General features: G+C 42.9%; 1 protein-coding gene across 12 annotated transcripts in view; it reads left to right on the top strand.

Annotated features, from left to right (window-relative positions):
• PCM1 (pericentriolar material 1) overlaps window positions 1-27434 on the top strand; it is a 138342-nt gene extending 110908 nt beyond the window's left edge. For 5 of the 12 annotated variants that reach the window (XM_073645381.1, XM_073645380.1, XM_073645388.1 and 2 more), the window contains 17 exons: window positions 1087-1236; window positions 2080-2252; window positions 2445-2576; window positions 2995-3115; window positions 3237-3368; window positions 4314-4453; window positions 7725-7757; window positions 7846-7980; window positions 9257-9451; window positions 17745-17807; window positions 20653-20779; window positions 22039-22196; window positions 22277-22343; window positions 24019-24218; window positions 24593-24685; window positions 24767-24896; window positions 27118-27434. In XM_073645381.1, the coding sequence (XP_073501482.1) occupies window positions 1087-1236; window positions 2080-2252; window positions 2445-2576; window positions 2995-3115; window positions 3237-3368; window positions 4314-4453; window positions 7725-7757; window positions 7846-7980; window positions 9257-9451; window positions 17745-17807; window positions 20653-20779; window positions 22039-22196; window positions 22277-22343; window positions 24019-24218; window positions 24593-24685; window positions 24767-24896; window positions 27118-27143 (2075 nt within the window). In that variant the 3' untranslated portion in view covers window positions 27144-27434. The remainder of the gene's footprint in view (window positions 1-1086; window positions 1237-2079; window positions 2253-2444; window positions 2577-2994; window positions 3116-3236; window positions 3369-4313; window positions 4454-7724; window positions 7758-7845; window positions 7981-9256; window positions 9452-17744; window positions 17808-20652; window positions 20780-22038; window positions 22197-22276; window positions 22344-24018; window positions 24219-24592; window positions 24686-24766; window positions 24897-27117) is intronic. The other 7 variants (XM_073645386.1, XM_073645389.1, XM_073645391.1 and 4 more) reach the window with 5 other exon arrangements.
• The last annotated feature ends 323 nt before the right edge of the window (window positions 27435-27757 follow it).

The raw sequence follows: 27757 nt of genomic DNA, 5'->3' as shown, positions 1-27757 counted from the left end.
GAATTTGACCCCTTTTATGATTTGGATAGTAAGAGGTAGCTAATACTTTTTGATATTTTAGGCTATTGATATTGCCTTCCACCTTGCAAATGTTTTGTACACCCCTATACTGAATGAAACCCCAGACCATGATCTTTCCACCACCAAATTTAACTGTTTTCTGGGTGTATTTTGGATCCATACGGGCTCCAGTAGTTCTCCTGCAGTATTTGCGGTGGCTGTGGTGTAATTCTACTGAAGATTCATCAGAGAAATCCACCTTCTGCCACTTGTCCAGCGTCCATCTGTGTTGCAGGCTGTGGGACATTGCAAATGCCACACGGTTTTTATTTGCCTTTTGTTTAGTGCTGGCTTCTGGGCACTGATTCGACCATGGAGGCCATTTCGAGAAAGAATCCTACAAACTGTTCTAGTTGACATAGGGACTTGAGGTGACCAGGCCTGTTGGAGCTCTGCTGCAGTGGAAGAGGGGCTTGCTTTGGATTTTCTAACGAACAAACGTTCCTCCTGAACAGTTGTCTTGCGGGGTCTGCCGGACCTGGGCTTGTCAAACACATCTCCAGTCTCTTGAAATCTTTTTTTAATTCTTTGTACTTGACGCTGAGACACATTAAAGGTACCAGCCACCTCTACAGTGGATCTGGTCTTCAGCCTCTTGATAATCAAGGCTGTGGTCGCAGGGTGGATTTTTGGCATGTTGTCAGAGCTCAAGTTGCAGTTCAAGTGAAGGTCTGGGATGCTGGGTTTCTTTGTATACACACCCACTAATTAACCGATCATTTACTGAGCACTGGTGAGGATGTAAACTAGGATTTATAGGACGCATTATATGACCAGGCGACAAAACTTTTGTCTGGCCAAAATCTGACCATTCTGTGTTCATTAAATGATCAATATTTCAGCAATGATACCAATTTATTTTCTTAACCTTTACCAAATTTGGGAGGGTTTCAGCTTACAAAAGAGTAATTTATGAAACCAATGGATGAATTTAACGTCCGGTTATAAGCTTTTATTTACATAACATGGATAATCGACATAACTTCTGTCAGGGAGTGTAAGTATCTACTGTGTAATTTTTCACAGATCTCCACAGTGCAAGTGTCTCCAGCACCAAGAAACCTAAGGAGAGCAGCAACAAACATGCACAGACTGAAGGAATGACTGAAACAAATGCCAGTTGTGATCACATAGAACGACTGAGGAAGGACAACAGAACTGTCGAGGTTTCTTCAGGTACATAAGCTTTTTATAAAATGCCCTGTTATGTAGGTCAGTGATTCTGTGAAGCGCTCCTAGTTATTCATGAGACTTGATGTGAACAGCACCTAAGCAGTGGCAGGGTAGCTGACACTTTCTACACTCTACAGACACCGAGCTGGTTATACTTAACACAAGCGACACACATATTTCTAGCTTTCACAAGTTGCTATGATTTGTAGTAATCTGTCTCCTAAAGGCACTATATTATTAGAGGCTAATAAGATGCAACTCAGATTGGAAAGAACATTCTGTAGGAACTTTGTAATCAGAGCCCAGTCTTTGCTCTCGTCAGCACGTCTGAGCTAATTAGATCACTGCCTGTCTGATGGCTATCCTACAAATGCTCGTCCATAATGTCCTTTCCTGTTGCTAGGACAGCATCCATTTTCTGTTTGGAGTGCCTGGAAAATGTTGTGGACTGTCCTGTCTTGTGTATAATTCAAGTTCCCTTATCTAAAAGTTATATTCTGAGCATAAAGGGATGTTTTTGTTTCATAAAGTGATGGCATACTACTAGGGTTTGCCATGCTATTACTTTGATCGCTGGAGCCTGACCTTGGACCCAGGGTACAACCGTACCATAAATAGGACTTACTTCTGTTCCCTACGCAGTCAAAATAGTGCTGTGCAGGGGTAAAACTATGGAGCAGGTGCAGCACTGAATTAACAATTGTTCCCCATTACTCTCAGGATAGAGAATAATCATAAACTAATGGCAAATCCTACCTACATGCCTTTGCTGTGAGATGGGAAACACCTTTTAAGCGATAATTTGATATTCTTGCATGTAAGCTAATAGATTATTCTACTTTGCAGAGGCAGGCAGTGACTTTTCCATGTTTGAAGCATTGCGTGATACCATCTACTCAGAAGTTGCTACACTGATTTCTCAAAATGAGTGCCGTCCACATTTTCTTATTGAGCTCTTCCACGAGCTGCAGCTTCTGAGTACAGATTACCTACGACAGAAAGCGCTTTTCTCCCTACAGGTAATATCCCCTTGGCTCTGCTGCATGTGTCGCTGCACAAAGCTTTCTATTCATGATCATCAGAAGTGATGGCTGGGACTATAGAAAGTGTCGGCCCTGCTCATTTGTTGTATCAAGAAAATTACAGCACAGCCATATTCTCCTGAAAAGCCAGATCTTGGACTCTCCCTTAATTGTTACATATTTTTCTAGGATATTGTAACCAGACGTGTCACAGACATTACAGACAAGAACCATGACAGTGCTAAGCCTATAGAGTCCATTGGGTGGATGGCATCCAACTCTGAGCTTACACCAAGTGAAAGCCTGGCCACAACTGATGACGTACGTACTTCATTGCTCCTGCATCTATTTTAATCATCCGTTACTATGAAGGGAACGATCACTGTTCGGTAACTCAGGTTCGGCAATGTGCCTTTTGCTGCATTTCAGACACTCTGTGCGTCAATGAGGTTTCATATTCTCTAAGAATGATACTTCTAAAACATTATGTTCGCATTACGCCACTTTTTTTTTTCTTTTTACAGATTCAGTATAACTTGATGCCAAAAAACTTTGCTGGGGCCAATAACTGCTTTTGGGTGCATCAGAGAGTTCATGCATATGACCATAATAGACGCCAGTTTTAGTTTTCTGCCGACCCATAAGCAGTTGAGCTTGCATTCTTATTATTGGAGGATGGTGCACTTTACTGAGTTTTGTGTTATCTATAATTACAATTTCTAATTGTCTTTACCTTTAGGAATTGTTCACAAAAGACCCTAATGGTCCAACATGCAATGAAGGTGATCAGAATGAGGGGGATAACCTTAGCAATTTATCAACATCTTCCAATTTTGAGCCTTTTGCTACTGATGATCTTGGTAAGCTCAATCTCTCTGTAAAGTGTTGCGTTTTTCTTAGCTACTAGCTTTACCTGGTGTAGCAGTGTTTGGTGCCTTGGCTTAATCCTGATTTTCAGCTTGTGTGTCCATTTATTTCCAGGTAACACAGTGATTCATTTAGATCAAGCATTAGCAAGAATGAGAGAATATGAACGCATGAAACTTGAGAGTGAAAATAATCTAGCTGCTGACTCGTGCAATAACCTTAACATTGCTCCCACTAACCTGGAAGGTAAATCCACAACTAATGGGACGTCGTTATTAATGGAGATGGCAAACCGGCACTACTCACTAATCACTTACCCCAAGCCCAGGCTACAGCCGGTCACTCCTACTGTCTGATGTTAGCCGACTACTATTATAACAAAAAGACTCGATATTGCCACAAGGATATTTTGAATAAAAAAGTGACATTTTATCCCCTTATGACTTTTGTCATGCTGTATACTTGGCACCCAGTGGATGCTGTAGGCACAGGAGCAGCTGACGTTCTTCTGCCACTGCCGGGACTGGAAAGAAATCCAATCTCTGCTGTTAAAATCCATAAATGCTGAACTCAACAAGTGCAGCATCTAAATGGATACTTGGGGGGCTCCATCTATCACTCTGTCTACACCTGGGCAACACGATCACCATGGGTTGCTATTGCCGCCTGGACCTAAAAAAGGTGCAATGTGCTTGTCCCAATTAGCTCCAGGGCCACTGGCCCGCATAATACACTGCAATACATTGTTGCCCTTACTGATGCCTGGTATATGTCTTGCAATTACCTTGTTACTTTTAGTTACTGATGGTTCAGTTGCTCATCTTGGCATAATAAATATCAGCTCTATATTACACGGAGCGTGTGTTTATTACAGTCTGAACAATAAGAACCCCAGAATAATCCATAGAGTAATCACACTGCACTGTAGTCGCAGGTCATAGCTCTGCCGCACCAGAGCAGAATGAAAACGCTTCATCTGACCTCCCGCTGGTTATTTTGTAGTTTGCTGAGTGAAGGAAATAACTTGCTTGTTTATTCCTAGTTACATACTGTTCACGTGGTTTGAGCATACCCAAATATGATGGATAGCTTCACAATATCAATTGTTTTGCAATTTTTCATGAGCTTATTAAAGCAGAGAACAGGAGCAGCACATTGCTCGCCTAGAGTTAATAGTTCTTCTGTAATAAGGTTCCAATGAGGACGAGGCCGGCGGCCACAGCCGACTGTACAGTGAGGACGGAGCCGGAGTTCCCTGCCCTCGCATTGATACTCAGCAGCTCGACCGACAAATTAAGGCCATTATGAAAGAAGTCATCCCCTTTCTGAAGGTGAGAACTGCTTCCAGTTTTTATACAAGTGGTTTATATGTTCTTTATAGTAAAGGGGTTGATAAGCTACTTAAATATTGCTCCAAATGGTATAAAATAATAAAACTAATAACTACCAGTCTCCCGCTGTGACAATTGTCTGATCCTCCCCACTTGTTTCTTACTCCCGTGCTTTATCTGGTTGGATTTATATCCTCTGCCTTTTCATATATTTCCATACATGACTTCCAGCTGCCAAGTGTTGTGTTCATGGTTCCTATTAATGTAACCTATTCAGAGTAAGCTTCCTCCGCTTACATCCCTGTGCACTAGATGATAAAAGTGTACTAGATGGGGCATAAGTGACTTATTCCTGCTCATGTGTGCATTGTTCTGTGCATCAGTACATTTTTCCTTTGGCGGCGTATGTCGCCGTACACTGTATGGTCTACTTGATATTCTTTTCTCCTTTCCCGTCTGTTACGTCCAGCTGTTCACCACATATCTGAGTCTTAGCTCTGACAATACGCATCAACTATACAAGTCCTATTGGGCTTCAGTGCCTAATACATTCAGCCTATGCTTGATAAGAAGAAGTTATTCAGCTGAAATTGGCTGGTTTTTTTAATAAATCCCTAGACAGGTCGTCCCTTTTGTATCATGGCACTTTATACACCTACATTATTTTTTTTATGTCAGATAAGCCCGCTCTGCAGCTCCTGTAGACGGTGTCCAGGGCACCACTGCACATGGAGAACTTTCATGGGGATGCAGGCCAATTCTCTGTTTTCTCTGGAATGGCGGCGTTCACAGATGTTGTACCGCCACGGATCAGAAGTGATGGCATAGGTGTCATTACTTTCAAAGAGAAAAGGAAAGCTTTTGAAATTTTCCACCACTCTGTTTATATAAGGCCTCTGTCGGAGGTGATTAAAGCTGATCGGGGGGCACTTTGTGTTTGACCCCCACCCATCTCATATTGATCAGCCAATCTCAGGGATAAGGTCATCAATATCATTATGGTGGAAGACCCCTTTAAGTAATTTTTTTTTTTTTTACTGAAGATTACTCAATAAAAATCACAAGTGCAAAAATTAGCTTAGCTGTCCTCCAAAGGTGGATCAAGAATCTGCATGACCAACCATGTTGTGCCAATTGTATTATTGCCAATTTGTCACCTCGCAATGCTCGCAAGGTTCAATTACAACCTCTGCACCTCCAATACTTGCATCCTGGGTGTCTTCTCCCTCCAAGCAACAGCACACGGCTTTCCAAAATGAAGCTCTGCAAGGATTATATAGAAATGGCATAACAATATTATGCAATATTCATCATTGATGTCCAACTCCTTATTAGCTGCCATTATGTCGGCTCTCCTGGTGTAGGCTGTAGTATTTTCACACGCTGCATGCCCAGTGCGAAGTCTGAGGTGCATGTCCATGTGTGTGTTTATGGTACAGATATCTTGAGAAGCTGCTGTTAAGAAGAAAACGTGTAAATCCAGCAAAGGGTCCAATAAAAAATTCTTCTTTATTTAAAGTCCATTAAAATTCACAAATATTAATAACCACAGATGCGTTTCTGACTGACGTCCTTATTCATTGCAATGGTATGCAATCAATGAATAAGGACGTTAGTCAGAAATATGTCTGCGGTTATTAATGTTTGTGGATTTTAATGGACTTTAATTAAAGAATTTTTTATTGGACTCTTTGCTGGATTTACACTTTTTCTTTATGGTGGAACCTTGCAGTACTCCAAAATTGTCCGTGCAATAGGGATCCATTTATCCATGGGTGAGCTGATTTTCTGTGGAGGGTCTCGCATTACTTAAAGGGAACCTGTCTTGTCATTTGTACTATCTAAACTGCCCCCATTGCGTTGTTAGTGATGCGATGTGCATCACTAACACACCTTTTTTCATTAAAATTGGCGCAGTTATCCTTTGGTAAAAAGCATTTTGTATAGTTCTATCATACCTGCTCGTTTAGTCATAGGGGTGTGCGTCGTGGCGTTCAGTCAGGTTTGTGCCACACACGCCATTTGAATTCTGTTCCTGGGTTTGCGCTGACGTCACTAGAATCGGAGTCTAAATCCTGCACTTGTGCAGTGTGCACTGGCCAGCCGGGCTTGCGCATTGTTGATCTGGGAGCCGTGCCGTGACGAGCGGCTCCCCGCACATGCGCAATGAAGCTATGTGTAGTTCCACAGCTTCACAGACTGTGCTTATGCACCGGAGCTGCTGCGCGTCAGTCTGTGAAGCTGTGGAACTACACATAGCTTCATTGCGCATGTGCGGGGAGCCGCTCGTCACGGCACGGCTCCCAGATCAACAATGCGCAAGCCCGGCTGGCCAGTGCACACTGCACAAGTGCAGGATTTAGACTCCGATTCTAGTGACGTCAGCGCAAACCCAGGAACAGAATTCAAATGGCGTGTGTGGCACAAACCTGACTGAACGCCACGACGCACACCCCTATGACTAAACGAGCAGGTATGATATAACTATACAAAATGCTTTTTACCAAAGGATAACTGCGCCAATTTTAATGAAAAAAGGTGTGTTAGTGATGCACATCGCATCACTAACAACGCAATGGGGGCAGTTTAGATAGTACAAATGACAAGACAGGTTCACTTTAAGCTGCTGTCAATTCTTATTTAGTTTCCCAATAGTGATTATATTTTTACGAGCCAGTTATAACAGCTTCTCGTAAGTCCTTTTATCAGAGAAGGTGATCACATGACATTAATTATCTTTTTAAAGTGGTGTGATATTCTACTATGATTTCCTTAACATAAGTCATCAGTATTGGATCAATAGGGGTCTGACACATGGTAACCACGTTGATCACCTGATCTTAGCTCCTGCAGTGGCTGGATGTAAACTCCTCTGCTCCATCACACTGTTTAATGGCTTCTGCCAGGTATTGCAGTTCAGCTCCTATTCAAGTGGGTCTGCAGTACCAAAATCGCATCTAAACTGTGAGATGGCGCTGTGGTGCTTAGCACTGCAACTGTTTATACCTGGAGCTAAAGACAGCTGACTGGTGGGAGGGCTGGGTGTCAGACCCCCACTGATCCTCTATTGATGACCTGTCATCAATTTCAGTGTAGTGGAAAACTCCTTTAACGCAGATGAACATAAGTTGGCTTATTTGCAACTGGGCATTAAAAGCTTAATAGAAGTTTGTCTTTTGTGAAACATGCCAAGATGTGACTATGAAGATATGGTATAGAGGTGGCATTTTAAATAATTATTTTACCCTACCCGCCTCATTTATTTTTGAAGACACACCTGCAGGAGATGTCAGGGAAACGACAGGTAAGAATATACTATAACGTAGTATATTGTGTCGGCTGGTCGCCTGTTTAGTACCATTTGCTGAAGCTCGCTGTTCGGGTGTTTGCAGGAACATATGGAGGAAGTGTGCTCTCCTCATCTCCTGACGGCCATCAGACGCATGGTTCTCACGCTCACCCAGCAGAATGATGAGAGCAAAGAATTTGTGAAATTCTTTCACAAGCAGCTGGGCAGCATCCTACAGGTATGTAATAAGCTGTATAGCTCCTGTGTTCAAAGCTGTTATTGGAAAATAGTTTTTATATTTTCATAGGTATTTGCTTTAGAAATTGATGCTTTTCTAACATCGAGGAGGTTATTCCTAATTCTCTGGTAAAGAAGCTACAATCCAAATTGTCATTGCTCTACCTTGTGAGCGCTGCAGCCAGTCAACGGCCAGTATTGGTGCTGTGCTTTCACTCTCTTGGAACAAACCTCAGACATGCGAAGGAAGTGACAGCGCAGCAGCAAGTTAGCTGAATAAAAAGGCTGTTTACTACTTGGACAACCACAGTTTAAATGTATAGCCCCCGGTGTAAAACTAAAAAAAACAAAACCTTGCCGTTCCAGTGATGTCAGTGTTGGGAATCTACCTGACATGTTCATTCTTCCGTCGGACTTCCGAATGAATTGTGAGCCGCCTAGCCCGTCACTGGCGGGTGGTAGTTATGCCACGTGAGCGCTAGTAGACCCGGCACTGACATTGCTAGAATGAAGCTTATGTGTGGGAGGTGAGGTTTTTTCAATTTGACATGGACTACTTCAGATTTAAGAAAGGTCTGACCAAGTAGTGAACAACCACTTTATGGCCAAATTAGAAAATAAAAAAATACATATATTTTCCTGTGTTTTTCCTCTAAGTGGACTCCTAGCATTTTGTTTTGTTAAAAGGATTAGTGAATTGCCAATTGTGTGAATGAATTTATGTATGATGAAAAGTTGTAGAGCTGTCCAGTATTGTATGTGTCTCACTTCTTCCCCATTTTCAATGTTTGTAGCCATTGAATGGATATGTTCATTACATCAAGAGGCTGAAAAACTTTACATGTATAGCTTTTCACTGAACAGTTTGTAAACTTTTATAAAACTGCAAACCCCTTTAACCTCGGATTGCGACTTCACATAAATATTATGCTATTAAGCCAGCCTAGAACTGTGCATGCGTCCCATATAATCTCACCCATGTTACTGCATTGCCACAACAGCTTGGGGAAGCCATGGATTTGAAACCTGTCTACATCCCTAGTTGGTCTCCAGTGCAGGCTCTTTAGCTCATAGAGCATTGTCTACAGTGACTATAATTGTAACTCCTTGTCAGCTGACAGCAGATATATAGCTGTTTTCAGCCTCTGAATGTTCTCATTCATTGACCGCACTAAAGTATTTTGAAAATGGTGAAGAACAGAGTATAGGCAACAGTTAAGAGCACTGATTTTTGTGGATTCATCTGCAGCAACGACTATCCTTTTTGTGTATTTTAGGATTCATTGGCAAAGTTTAGTAATAAAAAGTTAAAGGACTGTGGGGAAGATCTTCTTGTGGAGATTTCAGAAGTGTTGTTCAATGAGCTGGCCTTCTTCAGGCTGATGCAAGACCTGGACAATAGTAGCAGCTCGGGGCAGAGCCGAAGCCAACACAAGTCCGACGCTGATGTTCTGCAGTCGTTCTCCAAAGAGGTCAGTCATATTACCATTATGTCATAATCTATAAAGTCATATTTAATTGATTTTAGAATTTTCTAGCCTAATATATGTTGTCATTTTTTTTTTTTTTTTTTTTTTTGCAGTTTATTGCTTTGATGGGAGGCACATTATATGCAGTACGGTTTCCTTTGGGCAAATCTGTGATAGCAATTTAGGATAAATGTAAAAAAAAAAAAAAAAAGTTTTATAAATGTGATTAAAAAAAATTATCAGAAGTTAAACACTTTGAGTTATTGAGTTGTCACGATTCAGAGGCCTGATGGCAGTATAGTTGTATATCCTTTCTTATTTTTGAGGGAGAAATGGAATTGACATTGTGAAAAGCAATAGAACAATAAAGGCCATTTCCAACCAGCAATATCATTTTATGTCCTCATGGACTGCGTGTGATGTTGAAACTTGTATTTGGATTGATTAAGCCAGTTTCAGTGCCTTGAAAACTATCTGTCACATTAATACTAATTCGCTCATGATGAGGACTTGAATGTTGTGAGACTTCCCAAGATATCACAGAACATTTTTAGGACTGTTGCTGGAGAAAAATGACAGAAGATGGTCTGCACACTGAGCCCCTGCTGTTTCACCTAACCACTAATGTTTCTGGGATAAGTTTCAGTAAAACATACATTTTATTCATTGAAATCCATGTTTTTTGTAATCATGTGTCCAGTGGGTGCTTCTACTCACTTACCTGTATATCTGCATGCAGAGATGGATGTCAATCATTGTTAGGACCACACACTGGTCTCCTTTGCATACAAACTGCAGGGATTTCAGTTAATATAATCCAATTTATATTTAATCTTTCCCAGCAAACCTATATATCATTCTGCTCAGCTTCTTCTTGTCTATAGCATGCTGCCCACAGATCGGACTGCACATATAATGTGACAGGTCTCCTGTAACGCTCATCCTATTTTAGAAATAGAGACAGTGGATATCATCAAGAAGTGCCAGGAAGACCTATAAAGTGATGTTGCATGTGAGCGCAGCTCTGCAGCACAGTTATGTGATTGTTTTTCTTGGTCATTTGGTTAATGCTAAACACAAGATACTCCTGTACAACCGAGAAGTCCTCCCCGACCAATGCCCAGGACTTTTCTTAAAATGATGCTCACTTGCAAATGCCGTTCTGCTTATGTTTAGGATAGGTTGATAGGATATGTTGTATATTTCCACTTTTCTATTCAGTCATAGTAACACAACATTGAAAGTGACTAAAGTCCCAGATAAATTATATGACAGACATCGGCCGCACACAACAGACCTCCCTAGGTTAAGCCAAATTCACACTAGTGTACACAAAATCTTCCTTTTTATGTCCAAGAAATAACTGGTGATTTTTTTCATACGTATTGTCATCTGTATTACCTCCATGTGTCCGACTTTTACATCCATGTGCCATCCCTGTGTCTATTTTGTACATGCCTGACATCTGTTTTTCATGGACAATTTTTATTAAATGATAAAGGACAAATACAGTCTCTATCTTTATAATTGTATTGTATCCGTGAAAAATGTATGACACACAGATCGTAACCCTTGAGATCCTTTTTATACACAGCCATCGACTTATAATGGGCGAGTCTGATTCATAATACAGATTAAAGTATTGTATTGTATGCTGCAGTTTTATTAATTTATTTTTTCTCTAATAACCCCCCACGACAGCACACAGGAGGATGTAACCCCACCCTAATAAAGACAGGAAATACGAAGAGGTTTAAATAGCCCCTCCCACATCCTCCCTCCAGTGTTATTTCCTGTCCCTATCAGGGATGAAGAGGTCATCCTCGGTGTGCTGGACCGGCGACAGGCACTTAGGGAAAGCTACTAGCCGGACAGCGGAGGATCGAGCTTTCTTTACCTCTCCTCCTCAGGGCGCTGCTCCTGTGTCCTCCGGATTCGGGACCCCCTCCGGCAGTCCGAGCTCTCGGGCAAGGTCTGCAGGATCTTCTGACCGGAGGCCTCTCTGAGCTCTCCGGTCTATCTCCTTCTCTCCCCCTCTGGATGCATTTACAATGTCGGCTCCCAGATGTGGAGCGCACGCCGCGGCTCCGGAAGTGATGTCGGACGCCGGGCAATGGATGATGATGTTACTTTCGGCAGTTGCGTTCCACTGTGAACCGCATCAAAAAACTATGGGGGAAGAAGAGCGGAATGCCGCCGGTGATCAGAAATATTCACCTGGACACCGGGAAAGGAGCCCTCTAAATAGAGGGAGGCGCTGGTCCAGTCGCCCATAAAAGGAGCCCTGGACAGGAAGACATCTACAGGTAGGACAAAACCATGTCTGTTGAAGCTTCTCGCTCTGCATCTGTAGAGCCCAGCCCCGATCCGGTCCCAGTAAGTATTGCACTGGTAGTCCGTCTCCCAGATGCAGGAAATAGTGATTATAGCTCCCCTCCCCTTCTCCCCTCTCTTGTAGGGGGACAAGGAACCTGCATCTGGAGAAGAAGTTAAACCGTCACGCAGATGTCCCATCTGTACAAAAAAACTATCGTCCTCCCATAGAAAGCCCCTATGCAAGGACTGTACGGAGAAGATTAGCAGGCAGGAACAACCTTCCTTAATGGAGGAGATAAAGGTGATTGTACGCCAGGAGATCAAATCCTCCTTGGCCTCGGTCACTCTCCCTACACCCTCACCTAGTCAGGGTTCTACATCTACTCCCTCAGCAGCCAAAAAGAGGAAGATTAGCCCGCCAGAGGGAGGGGAGGAAGACTCTCAAGAGGAGATATATATCTCGGAAGATCTTCCTGAGGAAGGTGAACTAAGTCCAACCCTTGATAACTCCCAACGAGAGAGATATTATTTTCCATCAGATAGTTTGGAGGAACTCCTCATGGCAGTAAGGAGAACTATGGAGGTCGAGGAAGAAAAAGTGGCCCAAACAGTACAGGATCAGATGTTTGGGGGGCTACGTTCCAGGAAAAAATTGGTGTTCCCTGTACACCAGAGTATTAGGGACTTAGTCTTAGAGGAGTGGGAATCTCCAGAAAAGAAACTAAATACCCCTACAGAGTTAAGGGATAGATTTCCTGTGGACGATGAGACTGCAGTATGCTTGTCTGAAGTCCCAAGAGTGGATATCCAAATTGCACGAGTAGCAAAGAAAACCACACTGCCCTTTGAAGATTCCTCTCAATTAAAAGACCCCTTGGAACGCAAAATGGAGGGACTACTCAGGAAATCCTGGGAGACCTCAGCAACACTATTAAGCACCAACGCAGTCTCTACGGGCGTAGCTCGATCAATGGCTCGTTGGCTAGATCAACTGGAGGGACACCTAGTTTCAGGCACCCCCAGAGAAGACATCGTGGCATCCCTACCACTTCTACAGAAGGCTACGGGGTTTTTAGCAGACGCCTCTGCAGAACCCGTGAGGGTGGCGGCAAGAGCATCTGGGCTATCAAACTCTGTAAGAAGGGCCCTATGGTTGAAATCCTGGAACGGCGACATGGCATCAAAAATGAAATTGTGTTCAATCCCCTTTAAGGGGAAATACATGTTCGGGCCAGCCCTAAATGATCTTCTAGAGAAGGCCTCAGACAATAAGAAGGCCCTCCCAGAACCTAGGAATGTGAGGAAGAGGCCTTTTCGTCCCTCCCAAGAGCAGACCCCTCAATATAGGGGTAAAGGCAAAACAGGACGATGGAGCTACCCAAAAGGTAGAGGAGGCAAAAATATTTTTCTCTCCCAAAACCAAGGTCAGAACAGACCATGACGTCAGGACGGTCGGGGGCCGCATCTTGAATTTTCTCCCTCAGTGGAAAGAAATCTGCTCAGACCCATGGGTCCTGAGGGTTGTCGAGTTCGGAGTAAAAAATAAATTTCTCCTTCTATCCTCCAGAGAGGATAAGGTTAATACCGCTCTCCTCTCAGTCGTCAGGCCACCCTGATATCCGGTCTTACAGACCTATTGTCCTCAGGGGTGATATCCCTGGTTCCTACAAGGGAGATAGGCACAGGACATTATTCCAGGCTCTTCCTAATAAAAAAAAAAACCAAATGTGGCTCACACCGAGTTATAATCAATCTAAGGCCACTGAATCGGTATATCCACTACCAACAATTCAAGATGGAATCCATCAGGTCGACAGTCCTTCTGATATGACAGGACCATGTTATGGCCACAATCGACCTCCAGGATGCATATTACCACATCCCCATACATCCACTTCACAGGAGGTTCCTAAGATTTGCAGTGGCTCAAGGGGATCAAATAGTCCACTATCAATTCAGTGTTCTCCCATTTGGAATTTCATCAGCCCCGTGAATATTTACAAAAGTCATGGCTCAGAACATTTCAATAGTACCATACCTCGACGACCTGTTATTAATCGGGCCCTCAGTACCAGTACTCCGAGAACATCTACAGTTGACCACTCAGATCTTATCGTCTCTGGGCTAGTTAGTGAACCAGGAAAAATCAGAGATGGTTCCCTCCATGACAAAAACATTTCTAGGAGTACCATTGGATTCCCACAGCCAGATGTCATTCCTGCCCAAACAAAAACAGGTCATAATAAAAGCAATAATCAATGTCCTGAGGAGCAGAAGATCAGTATCATTAAGAAACGCCATGTCTGTCCTCGGGTCTATGACTTCCTGTATTCAGATGGTGGCCTGGGCTCAGGCGCACACCCAAACATTACAGACCCACATCCTTACGAATTAGGACGGATCTCCACGGTCTCTGAACAGGAGAATCCCTATACCACCAAGACTAAGGACTTCTCTATTCTGGTATCTGAACGAAAAAAATCTGAACAGAGGAGTACCATGGATCCAGAATCCGCTGGTAACCATAAAGGTGGATGCCAGCGAAAAGAGATGGGGAGCCATGGTCTCCCAAGAGGTATTCCAGGGTATATGGACCAAAGAGGTGAGCCAACGCTCATCGAATTTCAGAGAACTAAAGGCCGTAGAGGAAGTCCTCAGAGTAGCAAAGCCTCTGGTCCAAAAATCTCACATTCAGATATTTTCAGACAATATCACCACGGTAGCCCACCTTCATCATCAAGGGGGCACAAGATATGAAAGCTTAAAAGCAATCTCAGCAAGAATATTCTCCTGGGCCGAAGAACATCTTCTATCCTTGTCGGCTCTTCATATCAAAGGTTCAGTCAATATCCAGGCCGACTTCTTAAGCAGAACAAAGATTCATCCAGGAGAGTGGAGCCTAAACCCAGACGTCTTCCAGATGTTAGTCGAGAGATGGGGCTATCCAGAGGTAGATCTCTTCTCCGGACACCAGAACGCGAAAGTACCTCTATATTTCTCCCTGGATCCAAACGGCCCTTGCCTGGGCGTGGACGAATTCGCTTACAAATGGGAGTTCAAACTAGCATATGCCTTTCCCCCCACTACCTATCCTTTCAAAAACCTTACAGAAGATAAGGACCGAAGGGACCAGAGTAATCCTAGTGGCCCCTCGCTGGCCAAAAAGAAGTTGGTTCGGAACGTTAACCAGTCTGAGTGTGGAGAGCCCTCTAATCCTTCCTCCCATCAAGGATCTCCTCCAGGGACCGATTCACCATCCGGATCCCGAGAGACTACACCTAACTGCCTGGCTTCTGAATTCCTAATATTAAAGACAAGAGGCCTCTCAGAGAAAGTCATCAAAACTTTCCAGAAGAGCAGGAAACCTGTAATGAACACCATTTACCATAAGATCTGGAAAACCTTCTTAAGGTTGTGTGAACCCACTCGCCCAGACCCTCATAGGGCTGATGTGGCTCAGATTCTAGACTTTTTACCAGAAGGCCTGGACAAAGGTCTCAGACCTAGTAGTCTTAAGGTCCAGGTAGCGGAGTTAAGTTCTTACTTCGATCAAAGACTAGCTGAACATCAGTGGGTGAGAAGATTTATGACAGCAGCCACCCGCATCCACCCTGGAGAAACAGACCTGGTTCCCCCCTGGGACCTTAACATTGTTCTGAAAGGGTTAACCCTTCCACCCTTTGAGCCCTTATCAACCATAAGACCGGACAGGCTGACCTGGAAAACGGCTTTCCTGGTGGCAATAACTACAGCCAGAAGAGTGTGTGAACTACAGGCCCTTTCGATCAACGAACCCTACGTGAGAATCCTGGAAGATAGCCTAATTTTCCAACTTGACCCTTCATTTCTACCTAAGGTGGTCTCAAATTCCCACAGATCTCAGGAGATAATCCTTCCATCTTTTTGTGATAACTCAAAAGACAAAAAAGAGATGGAATTCCACACTCTGGACGTTCGGAGAATAGTACTGCACTATCTTCAGGAAACAGAAGGAGGAAGGAAAGACAAGAACCTATTTGTCCATACACAAGGTCCAAACAGAGGAAAGAAAGCAGCAAAATCCACAATAGCCAACTGGATTAAGAGGGCGATTACGGAGGCTTACCAGATCCAGGATCTACCTCCTCCAGCAAAGCTCAAGGTCCATTCTACAAGGGCGATATCTGTCTCCTGGGCTGAAAAAGCCAGCTCATCCATCGAACAGATTTGCAGAGGTGCCACATGGTCCTCAATTCATACTTTCTCCAAAGACTACAGACTAGACCTAATGTCTGTTGGAGATTTAGCCTTCGGAAGGAAGTTGTCCCTCCCTAGTACATCTTTGGTATACCTCCTGTGTGCTGTCGTGGGGGGTTATTAGAGAAAATAGAATTAGACTTGCCGGTAATTCGGTTTCTAATAACCCAGTACGGGTAATCCCCCCCCCCCTCGCTTATTGTTTCTATGACAGCTTGATCAGTAGAAATAAAAATTAATTTGAAGCATCTGTACTCTTGTGGTCCTTTGTAATAACACTGGAGGGAGGATGTGGGAGGGGCTATTTAAACCTCTTCCTATTTCCTGTCCCTATTAGGGTGGAGTTACATCCTCCTGTGTGCTGTCGTGGTGGGTTATTAGAAACCAAATTACCGGTAAGTCTAATTCTATTTTTTGCATGCAGACAATCGGTCTGTGTAAAATGTTCATCTGAGCTACACCATTAATAATCTTTATAATAATCTTTTTATTTATATAGCGCCAACATATTCCGCAGCGCTTTACAATTAAGACAATTTACAGACATTATCGTCACTGTCCACATAGGGAATATAGATTGTGAGCCCCAATTAGTATGTCTCTGGAGTGTAGGAGGAAACCGGAGAACCCGGTGGAAACCCGCACAAACTCAGCGAGAACATACAAACTCCTTGCAGATGTTGTCCTTGGTGGGATTTGAACCCAGGACCCCAGCGCTGCAGTGCTAACCACTGAGCCACCGTGCTGCCCATTGACTTGGATTGCACCTTGTGCTGTTCGTATACTATAACTTTTGCATACAGACAGCACACAAACGTTTAATACATTCGTCTGACTGAGCCCTTATAATGGGGTCCGAAGTGCTCCATTTTTTTTTTCTTTTGCTTTTCTGACCGAAACCTTTGGCTGCAGCGTAAATGTGACACCAGCCTTAGATATAATACTGCTTGCTCAGGTAGTTTTTTTTTTGCATATGAGTAAAACAGACCATTTGTTATCTGTGCTAATCATATATATATAGATTTTTTTTTTTTCATGATCATTTTTGGTATCCATTTATTCTTGTATGTAAAGAAAACAATTACAACCTTCGTCCACCCATTAACCAATAAAAAAAAGACAAAAATGGATTTTGCAGCACAAATCAAGATCCGACGAAATAATTAAAGTAATTGAACGATTGCAGATTCAAGTTCTCTAGGGGAAGGGGGGTCTAAAAAATAAAGTGAAAGAAAAAAACTTTTTAAAATATGGAAAAAAAAATTCAGGTTGCCTCTCTCCATTCCCTTCTTTCATTAGTGTCAGTGCATCTGTAAATGTCCCATCTATCAAAATATAAATAGTTAACCTGATCAGTAAAATGCTAAAAGGAGAAAATAAAAATTTGTCACAGCGACACCACAAAAAGTGCCATAAGAAGTGATGAAATCGTCATATTTACCCCAAAATAGTATCAATGTGAACAGGAGTTCGCCATGCAAAAAAAAAACCCGCTATGGCTATGTCAATAGAAGAAGATTATAAAAAAGCTCTACCTCTTGGAAAAGGGGAGGAAAATACTAACTTGCAAAGACAAAAAAAAAAAAGTCTGGTCATGGAGAGGTTAATGGGCCGTATACTGAAGAAGAGGAAATGATGGGAAAACATTCACATAAATTAGAAAGCAGCATAATAATTTACCCACCTCACCACGCAGTGCCCATTAGTGTTCAGTACCCAATTTCATCTGCATATTCTCTCCTAGGCTAAGAAAATGTTTGTGGGTGAAGAAAGTCCAGAAACTGGAGCGATTGATGATGAAGATAAGGTATGTGTATGAGTTATTAACCCCTCTCATACATAGTGGATGTAGGTGGGGGAGAATCCCAAACCTCTAGATTTGTCTGTCTGTACACCTATTTCTGTGGTTGACTTATTGCACACACTGAGGACTCTTAATTTCAGCCATGAGGGACTTCACATTTTTTGAGATTGCTGAATGTTTCAATTACCATTTATTATTCAGTGTACATATGAAACAAATCTGTGATAATTCCATGCTCCCCATGCTTACCAGGGTGATGTCTGTCCTATGGCCAGTACTCATCAGGACAGTACCCTCAATGCTGCAGCTTTCTAGGCTTAACACTCCCAGCATCTATTTCTAGGCCTTCTGGAAAATAGGCATAAATATTTTTATAAAGTGTTCATTTATTTAATATATGAAGCTAAAAGTGTGCCAGAAATATGAAGGAGCGTTCAGAGGATAGCCTGATGGCAGCTGTCCATGTGTCTAAATAGGGAGTATATAAACTGCTCAAAAAAATAAAGGGAACACTTAAACAACAGAATATAACTCCAAGTAAATCAAACTGTCCACTTAGGAAGCAACACCGATTGACAATCAATTTCACATGCTGTTGTGCAAATGGAATAGACAATAGATGGAAATTATTGGCAATTATCAAGACACCCTCAATAAAGGAGTGGTTCTGCAGGTGGAGACCACAGACCACATCTCAGTACCAATGCTTTCTGGCTGATGTTTTGGTCACTTTTGAATGTTGGTTGTGCTTTCACACTCGTAGCATGAGACTGACTCTACAACCCACAGAAGTTGCTCAGGTAGTGCAGCTCATCCAGGATGGCACATCAATGCGAGCTGTGGCAAGAAGGTTTGCGGTGTCTGTCAGCATAGTGTCCAGAGGCTGGAGGTGCTACCAGGAGACAGGCCAGTACACCAGGAGACGTGGAGGGGGCCTTAGGAGGGCAACAACCCAGCAGCAGGACTGCTACCTCCGCCTTTGTGCAAGGAGAAACAGGAGGAGCACTGACAGAGTCCTGCAAAATGACCTCCAGCTGGCCACAAATGTGCATGTGTCTGCACAAACTGTTAGAAACCGACTCCATGAGGGTGGTATGAGGGCCAGACGTCCACAGATGGGGGTTGTGCTCACAGCCCAACACCGTGCAGGATGCTTGGCATTTGCCACAGAACACCAGGATTGGCAAAGTCACCACTGGTGCCCTGTGCTCTTCACAGATGAAAGCAGGTTCACACTCAGCACATGTGACAGACATGACAGAGTCTGGAGACGCCGTGTAGAGTGATCTGCTGCTGCAACATCCTTCAGCATGACCGGTTTGGCAGTGGGTCAGTAACGGTGTGGGGTGGCATTTCTTTGGAGGGCCGTACAGCCCTCCATGTGCTCGCCAGAGGTAGCCTGACTGCCATTAGGTACCGAGATGAGATCCTCAGACCCCTTGTGAGACCATATGCTGGTGCGGTTGGCCCTGGGTTCCTCCTAATGCAGGACAATGCCAGACCTCATGTGGCTGGAGCGTGTCAGCAGTTCCTGCAAGATGAAGGCAATGAAGCTATGGACTGGCCCGCCCGTTCCCCAGACCTGAATCCGATTGAGCACTTCTGGGACATCATGTCTCGCTCCATCCACCAACGTCACATTGCACCACAGACTGTCCAGGAGTTGGCGGATGCTTTGGTCCTGGTCTGGGAGGAGATCGCACAGGAGACCATCCGCAACCTCATCAGGAGCATGCCCAGGCATTGTAGGGAGGTCATACAGGCACGTGGAGGCCACACACAATACTGAGCCTCATTTTGACTTGTTTTAAGGACATTACATCAAAGTTGGATCAGCCTGTAGTGTGTTTTTCCACTTTAATTGTGGGGGTGACTCCAAATCCAGGCCTCCATTGGTTAATAAATTTGATTTCCATTGATGATTTTTGTGTGATTTTGTTGTCAGCACATTCAACTTTGTACAGAACAAAGTATTCAATGAGAAGATTTCATTCATTCAGATCTAGGATGTGTTATTTGAATGTTCCCTTTATTTTTTTGAGCAGTGTATGTATTAGAGAAGGGGTCCCTGCTCCGTGGCTGTAAGTGCGCTTCTCCGGCTCATGCATTACATGGATGGGCCCTCATTTTAGCCATCTCTGTGCAGTGCTTAAATTTTTTTTTTTTTCTGGTTTTGGAAAACCTCTATTTACAGGCTGCCGTTTGAATAGAAAAAAAACAAAACTTTGCTTTACCCACTCTCCTCGGGTCCAGCACGTAGTCTCCGCTGCTGCTCCTGCTGTCTATTATTGTCTGCAGTGCTGACATCACAACAATAGTGTTGCAGGCTCTGCCGGTGTTAATGTCACAAGTCGCTTAGGGTGCTTTCACATTGCATTCTGTGTCCCCATCGGGGCATACGTCCTAAAATTCCCCGCAAAACGGGGTCTGGACGTATGCTGTGACGGGGGCCATAGACTGCAATGGTGCACTTTTTCAGGAGTGTACACCCATAGGAGGCGGACACTCAGATCCAGCAGCCTATGTCTGAGTGTCCGCCTCCTATGGGTGTACACTCCCGAAAAAAGTGCACCATTAAAGTCTATGGCCCCCGTCACAGCATATGTCCAGAGCCCATTTTGCGGGGAATTTTAGGACGTTTGCCCTCAACGGGGACACAGGATGCAATGTGAAAGCACCCTAACTGGAGTCTACTCAAACTGGAAAACACCTTTAACTTATGTTATCAAAGACTGTCAGCTGCCACTAGTGATATCCGCTCATCAGGGTACCTGTCACACCACATAGGGTCATCCTGTACTACCTAGTACTCAAGTTGTTGCTCTGTATAAATGTCTTTTCTTTTTAGGACAAAGATGAAACCGAGACCTTGGCAAAAACACAGTCAAAAAATATTGATGTATCTGAAGCTCTCAGTGGAAGATCTGACATTTCAGACGATGAAGATGGAAATGAAAACTTACCCGTATCCATCAGTATGTATTTTATTTATTTTACCTTTATTCACTTAATGATCACTAAGGTTTTGTGTACACTTATTGTAAGGAATTGGGGAATTTTGCCCAAAGACAATGATATATTATCTAAAGTTAGCGTATGTATTGGGTGTTATAGAAGAAGACTAACATATTTAAATGAAGCTTACAATTGTAATTGGTTTTAAGATGTTTTAATAAAACCGAGTGCCTTGAATGCATCTCTTGTGCTTGCTGTTATCTGCGGTTGTAGTGCAGTACTACTCCAGTAGGTGGCATCTTTTAGGGACATAAACTGTTAGATATCAGAATCCAAATGTATTTTTTTCTGCAGCCATGGGTTACTTTTAATACAACGGATCCTGTTGACTTCTGATGGATTTTTCTGGTTTCTGTTTAATATTTACTCAACATAATTGTGCTGGGGGCAATAGAAACCTGACAGATCATGCCACTAGTGTGAACAGGTTTTCACAGACCAATGGTAAAGATGCTGATTTACTATGGTTGTAGTGTTTCTATTTTTGTAAATGTTGGCTTTTAGCGCTATACTGAAAGCAGTAAGGAATAGCTGGAAAACTGGAGTCACTAGGCATTGTTCATCTATGGGCTGAGAGTAAAGGGGTACACCAGCTGTAAATGTATATTCTCTATATTTATTCTCTGTAAGTAATAAATGTTACATAGATTGGGGTCCAATCATTGGAAACTCTACAGATCAGTAGAAAAGGGAAAATTGCATGACCAAGGAGGAGTTGATTCGACCGCCCAGCAAGCGCTGTCTCCATACAAGCTCAGACTAGCTTGGTAATTGGCTTTCTATGCGATGGCTTCATTGTGGGCTGAAAGAGAATTAAATTAACAGTATTAATATTTTAAAAGTAAAAGTAGGTCAACTTTAATGTTAAAAAAAAGGCTTCCACCTAATTTGATATTAATTCTGATGCATATGTGTTTAAAACAGTACTTTGTGCACATTAATATTGCTAGTGAGGTTTGCAGAAGTTTGCAAGAAGTTGACAATACTTAAGTGCATATAATTGGGGCCAAAAATCATATTTTCTGTTGGGTTTCATTAAAAATGTTGCACTATTTTCCTTCTGTAGCCTTTATGTTGCACTCTTGCTGACTGTAAAATGAGTTAATTGTGAGTCAGTGAGCTTTTTAGTATCAAGTACATGCATTAAAAGAAAAAAAAAATAGTCTTTAAAGTCGGACAACCCCTTTAAATCATTGTACTTATTGTGTTTATGCATTAGGCTTATCCAAAGCCGAAACACAGGCTTTAACAAATTATGGCAGCGGTGAAGATGAAAATGAAGAGGAGGAGAATTATGAGTTTGATGCCGGACCTGTAGATGTAAAGACCTCACTAGAAGCCAGCACTGACAATGCAGAGGAACGTGAAGCCGAGCCAGTGAGTTTTCTGTAGATGTTGGTCACAGTTTTCTGATCATTACAGAAGAATGTTCAATGACTTGTTCTATTTAATTACAGGTTTTAAACAACAGTCCAAAGGAAACGGCAAAAAGTGAAAATCCTGAGCTGCCGAGACCGGAAACAGGTAACTTATCTCCAAATTGTAAGCAGCTTGTTTTATGATATTCTATGTACTAATGAACCATATTTGGATATTTGCAATGAAGAAAATTTGTAACTTGAGAAAGTTTGAATTCTGTTCGGTGCATTAACGTTTGTTTTCACGAATGGCACAAATATCAAACGTATCAATAGGTGTTAATTAACCGATAGAGGCCAAAAGATTGCCCTTCTGACCTCTCTTGGGCCGGTGTACTTTGATCTGCAGTACATCATTCAAAAGATCCAGCACAAAAAAATGCTACACTTTTTCTCATTACATTTGAGCCTCTTTGTGATGACTACCACTGGTAAGGTATGTGCACACCTCGTCGTTTTCAGGCAGATTCCGCTCTTAAAACAAATGGAAAAAGCTCTGAGAAAACCGTCAAAAGAATGAACATATGCATTTTTATGTAAAAACTGCTTGCTGTGCAAATGTTCAGTCTTTTGAGCATCTTTTAACTACTTGAGGTTTCGAAAGACGCCAAGTAATACAAAGGAGCGAGCTGACCGTTCTTTAGGCATCTTACTCCCCGCAGACGCTTTATACTCTACTATAAACGTCAATGGGAAAGCTCCAAACACAACTGGGAGTCTTTTTGAGCGTTTTGACAGTGTTTCTCCTTCGTTTTATTAATTGTTGAATGGAATAATAAAAAAAAAAAGCCAGGAAAACGCATTAAAAATTGCTGAAAACCGGCTTTAAAAAAACAAAAACCACAGGTGGTTGAAATCATCAAAAAGGCACTCAGAAAATGACCCCCCTCTAAAAAAAAAAAAAAAAAAAAAAAGCTAAAGCTACATTCAAGCGATTAAAGTACTCTTGTTCTGTGGATTCTCCTGCCTGAAAAAGAATGAATGTTCCCATATACTTATACTGTGGCATCCATCAGAGGTGTACATCAGAAGCCCCTGCCGTGTTTCTAGATGCGATGGCTTCAGCAGTTCATATCCTGTTACCTGGGAGGAAAAGAAGCCGTGCATCATTCCTACACCATTAATTGCCTGGTTTAAGTAGTGTGTTAACGTTATTGTGTGGGTTGTCATGATTATGGCAGTGTTTTTTTTTTTGTTTTTTTTTATCTAATTGCTTTTCTGAAACGCTGTTGTATAAAAAGTTGCTGAAGAGATAATCTAAATTCGTTAAGCAGTCCCGAAGTGGGAGACTTCTTAGTAGCTGTACTCTAGTTACCTTCACAACTGACCTGTTATGGAAAATATCCTGAGTATGGGGAAAAAAGTCTTAAATCCAGGTTCACATCATGTTTTCCCACACGTTCATGACTTCGTCAGGTGCTTACATTGGAAGATGCAAAAACTGTCATTTGAAGCAGAAGCATTTGCAGAGCCATTCACTATAATGAGGCAGATGGGGTCACCTTGTGCTTCATCTGGCCTCTGGTCTGGGAGTATCTGTTTTTTTAGGCAAGGGGGGCAGACAATGCTCAAAAACACTGACGCTCTCAGAACGGAGGCCAGATGAAGCACAAAGTAACTGTGTCATTATAGGGAATGATTCCATGGGGGTTCTGTCCAGATCCCATTTTTTGGGACTTTAGATAGAAGCCCCTGACGGAATCTCAAACTTGGGGGTCAAGCGTGATGTGAACTGTCTTGAAAAAGTATGTATCCGCTTATGTCCTGTGATCTTGACTTAGCAGGAGACCAGACCTCAGAGGAAGACCAGAAGGGTTCACCAGCAAACACCACAGCAGACAGTGTAGCCCCACTGCTGCTAAGTAAAGAGGCCGATACATTGTCATCTGTAGATGTTGACACCAAGTCATCGCTGGCATCCGCAGAAAGCTCAGGACCTGGCAGCCCAGCAACTGATTCCCCCGTGATAGTTAATGAATACGTAAGTAGTTCGTTTATGGTTTTTATCTCAAATAAATGAAAAGAAAATCGTACAAGGCGTCTCCGAACGTCAGACCTGCAGTGGGGCGAATACTTTCCCACTGATCCCTGAACTTTTTTACAACTGGACTCATGGCTACCTGCATAAATTTTGGGAGATCGGTTACAGTACGGACTGGTAGCTTTGTGACCAAGTGCAGACTGTAGAGATGAAATGTCAGTGATGATTAATATAACACCATACATCATCGTAAGCACAAAGCATAGCAGTGCATCCAGTTTGTGATAGTCAGTTTCGCTTTAAATGAATGAATCTCTGCTCCGTGCCGAATTAATTACTTTTATTTAGAAGGTTTTTTTTGTTTTTTTCCATAGCAGGAAACTGGTTCTGGCAATCTAAGTCAGAAATCTGATGAAGATGACTTTGTGAAAGTTGAGGATTTGCCTCTTAAACTAACCTTACCCAAGGTACTTGTGTGTTAAGTTACAAAATTAATAAGATGGAATGACTTTACTGTTCCACTTACAATTTTTATTTCTTGTTTCCAGAGCGAGCTAATGGCTGAGATGGAGAAGGATGAACTGAAAAACAATTTATGTGATGAGATACTGAGTTTGAATGGGCAAGGAAATGGTGCCGAGGAGTTGGCAGGAGATGCATGGTCACTGAAAGAGCCAGGTGAGTTCTTTGCTGTCTCCTGTACAGGTATCACCATGCACTTCGCACTGTATCTTCTCACTGGATCACACACCCTTTTACTGGTTTTAAAATAAGCATATTTGGTATCGCCATGTCAGTAAAAGTTTCATTTGATAACAAGTTTTTGGCCTCCTTCTCCCTAATAAAACCTTAATAAAAAGCCAGTCAAAATGTATGTATCCTAAAATACTATTAATAAAATCATCGGTTTGCCACTCAACAAATAACCCCCTACACAGCTGCATCAACGGAAAAATTAGTTAACTGTCTTGGAAAATGCCAACACAAACCAAATTGTGTTTTTTGTTTATACAAATTTCTGATTTTTTTTTTACCATTTTTTTTTTAAATAATGTAATAATTCCCCAAAAAACAATTGCTGACTGTGTATTAAGTGTCAAAATAAATGGTGTCATTCAAAACTACAACCTGTCCCACAATATAACAGCCCACATATGGTTATGTTGACAAAAAAAGCAACTCTTGGGGGAGGGGGAAGGCAAATGCAAAAATTGGCCACCAACAATTGGAAAACCACAATATCACTATAAAGAGGTTTTACAGAAGTTTTCCAGATTTTTGTTATCTGCAATCTGCCTGAGAAAGTTTGTTGTATGGTAGCCCCACCAGCCAGAGGAGAACCACTGATGAGCTGGGCTGGTTCAGGGTAGTGCATTATATTGTATGCTAGCCCAACCAGCCAGAGGAGAACCACTGATGAGCTGGGCTGGTTCAGGGTAGTGCATTATATTGTATGCTAGCCCCACCAGCCAGAGGAGAACCACTGATGAGCTGGGCTGGTTCAGGGTAGTGCATTATATTGTATGCTAGCCCCACCAGCCAGAGGAGAACCACTGATGAGCTGGGCTGGTTCAGGGTAGTGCATTATATTGTATGCTAGCCCAACCAGCCAGAGGAGAACCACTGATGAGCTGGGCTGGTTCAGGGTAGTGCATTATATTGTATGCTAGCCCAACCAGCCAGAGGAGAACCACTGATGAGCTGGGCTGGTTCAGGGTAGTGCATTATATTGTATGCTAGCCCAACCAGCCAGAGAAGAACCACTGATGAGCTGGGCTGGTTCAGGGTAGTGCATTATATTGTATGCTAGCCCCACCAGCCAGAAGAGAACCACTGATGAGCTGGGCTGGTTCTGGGTAGTGCATTATATTGTATGCTAACCCCACCAGCCAGAAGAGAACCACTGATGAGCTGGGCTGGTTCAGGGTAGTGCATTATATTGTATGCTAGCCCCACCAGCCAGAGGAGAACCACTGATGAGCTGGACTGGTTCAGGGTAGTGCATTATATTGTATGCTAGCCCCACCAGCCAGAAGAGAACCACTGATGAGCTGGGCTGGTTCAGGGTAGTGCATTATATTGTATGCTAGCCCAACCAGCCAGAGGAGAACCACTGATGAGCTGGGCTGGTTCAGGGTAGTGCATTATATTGTATGCTAGCCCCACCAGCCAGAAGAGAACCACTGATGAGCTGGGCTGGTTCTGGGTAGTGCATTATATTGTATGCTAACCCCACCAGCCAGAGGAGAACCACTGATGAGCTGGGCTGGTTCAGGGTAGTGCATTATATTGTATGCTAGCCCCACCAGCCAGAGGAGAACCACTGATGAGCTGGGCTGGTTCAGGGTAGTGCATTATATTGTATGCTAGCCCCACCAGCCAGAAGAGAACCACTGATGAGCTGGGCTGGTTCTGAGTAGTGCATTATATTGTATGCTAGCCCCACCAGCCAGAAGAGAACCACTGATGAGCTGGGCTGGTTCTGGGTAGTGCATTATATTGTATGCTAGCCCCACCAGCCAGAGGAGAACCACTGATGAGCTGGGCTGGTTCTGGGTAGTGCATTATATTGTATGCTAACCCCACCAGCCAGAGGAGAACCACTGATGAGCTGGGCTGGTTCAGGGTAGTGCATTATATTGTATGCTAGCCCCACCAGCCAGAGGAGAACCACTGATGGGCTGGGCTGGTTCAGGGTAGTGCATTATATTGTATGCTAGCCCCACCAGCCAGAGGAGAACCACTGATGAGCTGGGCTGGTTCAGGGTAGTGCATTATATTGTATGCTAGCCCCACCAGCCAGAGGAGAACCACTGATGAGCTGGGCTGGTTCAGGGTAGTGCACCGCTGGCACTCAACAGGTTTACATTTTCATGTATTTTTTGCTTTATTCTTGCAGAAAGTTTTGGATCCCATCCTGCCTGAAATCCGCTGATCGTCAATCAATCCAGACCTGAAGCAAATGAAAAATCTGGACTATACCTTCCAAGTTTGAAAGTTTAAATAAAAAAATAGGTGATGTCTTAGGACGCAGCCATTTGGGATCAGTTGAGTTAAGGATAAACCTGTCAGTTCTGGTTATGTAAGGAATCCTTTGTGGATCTTAAAGTCCGAGCACTGTTCATTTTCCATGTCCTAATCTATTTCTTTGGTTTTCTTTTTGTAAATTTGGAATTGTTACAATGAAGTTCTAAATAAAGTTTTGGTTTATCTGTACTCGTGTTTTACTCTCTGTAAAGTTAATGTGTCTGAAGCCTTAGTGGCTGAAAATTACACCCGTGGGTCATGCATGATCTCCTAACAGATGAGCAGTTCCTGCCTATCCTTTGTAAAATTGCACATATTGCTTGATCATATATTTTTGAGAATATAAGTCGATCACTTTCACCTATGAAATGCTCTGCTCACCAATCTACGTGTTTATGAAGGAACTACTTTTTTTTTTAAGGTGGGGTTAGGACTTGAATTGTCAGTGGTGCTAAAATAACCAGCAGAAATTCTGCAGCTAAGTATATTTTAAAGGGGAGCTGTCATGTGAA

This window comes from Phyllobates terribilis, unplaced genomic scaffold, assembly GCF_046119375.1.
Source record: "Phyllobates terribilis strain yellow unplaced genomic scaffold, ASM4611937v1 Scaffold_1__5_contigs__length_1240528914, whole genome shotgun sequence".
NCBI lineage: Eukaryota > Metazoa > Chordata > Amphibia > Anura > Dendrobatidae > Phyllobates > Phyllobates terribilis.
Note: the sequence above shows the minus strand (reverse complement) of the source record. Positions and strands in the feature narration are given on the sequence as shown.